Raw genomic sequence first — 6,070 nt, forward strand, 5'->3', positions numbered from 1 at the left:
TGTGAAACCCGTCCTGAAGCACTTTGAACCAAAGCCATTTCTCTCAAATCTCAAAACCTCCAAATCTCCTCCATAAATCCCCTTCACGCTTCCTACAGTCAGATTATGTGAGAGAGACCGAGGCATGCACTCACATGTCCAAGCGGGGCCAGTTATTTCAATAATTAAAGGTTTCTTTCGAAAAGGTGGAAATAGTCCTAAGTTATGATTTCAATAATTTTACGATATGGATAAACTTCCTTGTTCATGCGCTTGCAGCGTCCATTATAGACTTTAAAAGTGTCCATAAGTCTGAAATGTTTTATACCAAGGTTTCAATAATTATAGGTACCATAAACCAATATCTTATTTCTTATTTATTCAACGTCAAGGAAGTTTTAAATTATGAATACTTCATCTTTGTGTTAAAACGAATTCGTCTTCCCTGTTATTGAACTGACATGAATTAGAAACCAGTCAGTTGTTCAGTTATTTCTGTTTGCATTAGCGCGTGCAGCCTACTCAAAACACAAATCATATGGAGTGATCTATTTTTTGAATGTTTCTCAAATCATACAGACATGTCATTTTTCAAGGGATCAGAAACTTCAGTCTGACATCACAAAGCTGCACGAGGAACCTCGGAGCTGCACCGCTGCACGCAGCCCATGCCCCTCTCGTGCCACAGCTCGAGTCTCATAAAAATATTTTTCTGTGACTGACAATCTCCAACAAGGCTCGTCTTCTCCGCCTTTTTTTCATGTTTCATCACGTGACTATCCAGTCTCATCCAATAGACACCCGGCCTCCCTCCTCCCCTGCTCCCGGGGGCTCGTTGCGTCAAGGCTGCGGCTGAAATGTAACTGGAGGTTCGGCCGGTTACCGGGACTCTTTGCCTCGAGCAAGCACCGTCACTAAACGGTGCAGCAGAGCGCGTGCTATGACAGTGCGCGTGACGGCACATGAGAATTACCTGAGCCGAGTGTGAGCAGGAGAGAGCTCAGAGGAAAATCAATGCGTAAACCTGCACAAACTCATTCAGCAAATGTAGCAGCCTTGCGCGCAGCAGCGGATAAACTGAGAGGAACAGGCGACGAACGGAGACCAGACCGGGAACAGGAGCGCATATGACCGCCTCCCTGGTCCTAAACCCTCGCTGGCCAGGGGACACGGTTATGTTTGTGTATGACAACAACTTGGACGACCTGAACAAGAACATGGAGGGGCTGGTGGGTAGCGGCAACTTCGCCGCTAGCCAGTGCCGCAACATCATGGCGCACTCCGCGGCTGCCGCTGCTCTGGGCGGTCATCCGTCCAGCCTAGTGCACTCCTCTGCCGGGTACCCGACGGTGGATGTGTCCGCTTCTAGTTCCAGTGAGTCAGGAACGTCTTCTGGTAAGCAATGCACGGCTGGACCGTGTCCTGCGGCGGCCGTGCCGCACCAGAGCTCCTCTGCCGCCACCGCGTTACCGTACAGCTACTTTGGTAACGGGTACTATCCGTGTAGGATGGGGCGGGGTTCCCTGAAGTCTTGCACCCAGGCGGCTGGACCCGCGCTCAGTTCACAATACATGGACACCACGGTGAACTCCGACGAATACTCGAACCACCGGGCCAAAGAGTTCGCCTTCTATCACAGCTACCCGAGTCCCTACCAGTCCATGGCCAGCTATCTTGACGTGTCGGTGGTCCAGACGCTGGGCAGCGGAGAGCCGCGACATGACACCCTGCTCCCCATGGACAGCTACCAGCCCTGGGCTCTGACCAACGGCTGGGGGGGACAGATGTATTGCTCCAAGGATCAAGGACAGGCCGGGCACCTCTGGAAGTCCGCTCTTGCAGGTAAGACAGATTTTAACGTTCCTAAAAATAAGACCTTTAAAATAACTCTAACACTGTTTCTTAATAATGCAAAGGTCTACTGCTAAACAAGAAGTGTATTATGAGTTTATTCAGTGAATGATAATCTAATAACAGCTCTCCGTTGAAGGTACACATGTAACAGCCTAATAAAGAAGCTCTGATGGATAGAAACTGTCCTTATAAATCTGGAGTAAAGTCAGACATGAAGATCTTTCTCTACTTCACTTTAGGCTCCTGTTGATCACTTTTAAAGCATTGTTTGACACTGTTGTGTCTGAACTATTTGTGCAACTGGTGCGTAAAATAGAACAAGCAGTTTGGAGTGAAAGGCAGCCTAGATGATTATGTTAAGTTACACTGTGCATTATCACCCGTCAGTAGAAGGCAATATATCTGCTTCTGCTTCATCATGTTAATGAAGGCTTTTTATGAATGTAAAGGTCATGTGTTGCCTCATATGTTACTAGATAATTACCGGGTCTCTAACACTTGTGTTGTCAGCATAGCGATAAAAACCCTCGACTGAATAATGATTAATTATAACAACAGCAAAATAACCTCGTTCAACTGATTTTATTTGATTTCAAGATAGACATCTGTGTTCAGTGTGGACGTTGAGCTGTAGATTTTTCTCTATTCGTGAATCACGCACAGTGCATGTGTATAAATGCAATGTTAAAACAACATAACGCAAACTGCAATGACAAGGGACAAGGATTCCAAGATCATTTTTCATGTGCACAAACAAATACGTGAGTACATTTGTGGACAGATTGTGCAGCTGCATGCTCGTGCAGAGAGAAAATATCCTCCATGTTGTTTGTCCGTCGCAGCATGGCTGACCAATCAGCTCCAAGCACGAAGCCTCTGTCCTCTCCGTTAAGCGTACAGACACCTAGATGCACACAGCTCGCTTCTGTCTGTGATATAGTTTATTTGAAAGCTAGCAGCGTGTCCCAGTGTATGCAGTCCCCCCTCAGCCTGCCTCTCTACCCTCTTCTCTCTGTCCGCTCTCTCACAGATGTGGTGGCTCATCAGCACGATGGCTCTCCTTTCCGCCGCGGCAGGAAGAAGAGGATCCCCTACACCAAGCTGCAGCTGAAGGAGCTGGAGAAAGAATACGGTGCTAACAAATTCATCACCAAGGACAAGAGGAGGAAGATCTCCGCCGCCACCAACCTGTCGGAGCGACAGATCACCATCTGGTTCCAGAACCGGAGGGTGAAGGAGAAGAAGTTCGTGGCCAAAGTGAAGACCACTGCGCCGTAGCATGAAGGCTCGCGCGCTCTGGACGGTTAAATGAGTGAACTGGATGTTTTCTGTGTGTTCTACATGAAGAATGGACTGAGATAAATCGTATAAGAGGAAAATAAATAAACTCGATGGTGCTCCTGGTGGACTAGGGCTGTGCGTAAAAGCGTGCGTTGACAAATGGAAGAAAAAAACGAATAATGAAGGACAAAGAGGACAAAACAAGAAGAAAGAAGAGAACCAAAGCCCTCTCTCTGTATATACAGCACCTTCCTGCCTGCTTCGATGTAACTGTCTGTCTCCTGTCTGTGGTTTAATGTTTGTCCGTGTTGTCCGTGTTGTCAAAACACACTATTATGCTGTTCATACTGTTTATAACGCCTGTAAGCCAGTAATCAAAGTATAGTGCATCACTTAATAAATACGTTTAATCCTGATGCAGTCTCCAGTAGATCTTATATCTTTTAATTCACCATAAAGTTTGGATCCGTGCGCGTAATTTGCTTCTGGTCTCCTCCTCCGTTAAACTATTCCCGTAAAATGAGCAAACAAATCCGCATTCAAAGGCTGGAAGATGATACCCGCAGAGTGGACAAACAGCAGGAGGATTCAGACTGCACGTGCAGATTAAAACGCGTTTATGAGACTGTGAACATCACCGCAACAATGCTATCCATTTCCTGATATCTGTTCACAGGCCAGCACAGACCCGTGTGAACAAAACGTGCAAAATATCTCAACAATGAACTGCTGTAAAAAAAATAAAAGGAGCAAACTAAATTGTATTTTTTTAATCGCATTCACGTGTTATCCTAAATAAGACAGAGAAGTGTTGGGATTTTTCAGTGCTAGTCAGGAGATTATCACGATCCAAAATGAAAATATAAGTTTAATTCGCCAAAACTAACTCGAACGGCAGAATAGGTTTAAAAATAAGTTCTTTAATTTAATTTAATTTTATCTCTTCTATTTTATCTTATTTTATAGCAGTGGGTAATATTATTTTACTTAAAATTTGAAGTGAACTCAAAGTCAAAAATAAAACAGCTTGAGCAGTAAAACGCAAAAACATTGGTGCAGAAAATCTCTGTAGTTTATTTTTCAGTAATGCACGTTATATGGAATCAAACTATCTGAAAATGTTTTGAATATTCTAACTTTTTCTTTTTTTTGTTAGTTTTTTTGCGAACTATTGCTTTTTTTCAATAATAAAACGTATACGGTTTTAATATTTGACTTTGACTTTTCAGTTATACACTGAATTACATTGGGTTTCAAAAATATAATAAATTTAGTCAAAAAAAACATGAACATAGAAATACGTAAAATCATAGCCAAGCATACAGGAAGCGAAATTGTGCATTATTAAAGACATTTGGGTAAACACGTTTTGTCTCGAGGTCCAGCTGCTTTAGGCGAAGAGTTGTGCGTAAAACATCAGCAGGTACAAGGGACAGATGTGTTTTAGCAGTGTTTGGTCGACCTGTGAATATCCTTGCAGTTTGCATTGTGTGTGTGTGTGTGTGTGCGTGTGTGTGTGTGTGTGTGTGTGCGTGTATGCGTCTGTCTGTCTGTCTGTAGGAGAGAGAAGCCCTTGACCTTGAAAGTCACGTGAGCAGCTAGAGGCTCTTTTACGGCAGCAGATCCCCCCTCCCCTCACGCACACACACGCACACACACGCACACAAACATACACATACACACGCATTGGCTTCATTGATCGGCCGTTCACGTGGAGCTGCGGGTTCCCGCTGCCTGTCTGCTCTCTGTGAGCGGGTTTGTGGGTCACCAGCAGCGGCAGCAGTTGGGCTCAGAGTTATAATTTTCCGCAGAGACATGGTGTCTTAAAAATATCTGAAAACACAAGCTTTCTGAGGGGGAAAAACACCAGATGAACGTCTCACTGCGCGTGGAAACCTCACTTTCCTAGAATAAACATGTTAGCATTAAACACACTCCTTCGTGCTGATGTTAAACAGGCATTTTCAGATGACTTGTTCAATAACTGAATTTCTTTGAAGGGTGCTGATTTGTCTCAAATCAAATTGAGTTCATGACCATCGTCAAAATTAAAACGCTCATTGATTTCTCTTCTGAATTTTCCACTCCGTTATATTACAGATTTTGAGGTATGTGCACGCAGTGTTATGAGGACGGTGAAGTGAACCTCCTTCATGTCTCCAATGTTTCAAACTATTTAAATACGCACGGGAAACTACACTATGTGGTTTGGTTTTGAGGAACAACTTCAGCCCATTCTCCACCCAGACATTAAGAAGTTATACACTAATCATTAAGTGACAGGAAAATATCCCCCTCAAAAGTAAAGAAAGGAAAACTTCTTAATATTTGGTGTGTGCTGTTTCCTGTTTGGAGTCCCCTATCTCACATTAAATAAACAGAAGCATAAACTACGATGCTTTAGCCAGACCATTAACTCCTGTAAGACATTAAAAATGTATATGTCCTTTTTTAATTATTGTGGCTGAAAATTCGTGATCCAAATGGTTCTTAATATTTCCCAACATTTTTTCAAGGCAGTTTCAACCCTGTGAGGTTTGTCTTTGAGACGAAATGCTGATAAATTATTTAAAGCCTATTTTGCATCGTGGCGAAGAGTATGCGACGTTTTTCCTTCACTCCCAGCAGCACCTCTGCAACACTGCTGTGCGTCCCCAGCTTTCTCTACTGCTCGTGCTACAACGTGTTGAATTCACACACGAAATGCGGAAAAATGAAATAAAATCAAGTATACCAGGAGCTTTATTCTCTCTATTGGTGTGATTTTTACTTATTTGACGAACTCAGTCTCAGGTTATATTCTTGGTCTGAACGGAGTTAAATTATGCAGCAAGGCCATTTGAAACGTGATGATAACATTTTTTAAAACTGCACTTTTGTAAGTCTTATGCCAGCAGACTAAACGCCTTTACAGGAAAAAACAAACAAACAATATGAGCCCTCATTCAGAGATGCT

General features: G+C 43.5%; 1 protein-coding gene across 1 annotated transcript; it reads left to right on the plus strand.

Annotated features, from left to right (window-relative positions):
* The first annotated feature begins 748 nt into the window (after positions 1-748).
* hoxb13a (homeobox B13a) lies at positions 749-3,530 on the plus strand. The gene is made up of 2 exons (XM_034710744.1): positions 749-1,821; positions 2,864-3,530. Exons 1-2 carry the CDS (start codon positions 1,107-1,109, stop codon positions 3,109-3,111), a joined length of 963 nt encoding a protein of 320 aa, XP_034566635.1. The 5' UTR covers positions 749-1,106; the 3' UTR covers positions 3,112-3,530.
* Positions 3,531-6,070: the final 2,540 nt, after the last annotated feature.

Source organism: Notolabrus celidotus, chromosome 20 (assembly GCF_009762535.1).
Source record: "Notolabrus celidotus isolate fNotCel1 chromosome 20, fNotCel1.pri, whole genome shotgun sequence".
In the NCBI taxonomy this organism is placed as follows: domain Eukaryota; kingdom Metazoa; phylum Chordata; class Actinopteri; order Labriformes; family Labridae; genus Notolabrus; species Notolabrus celidotus.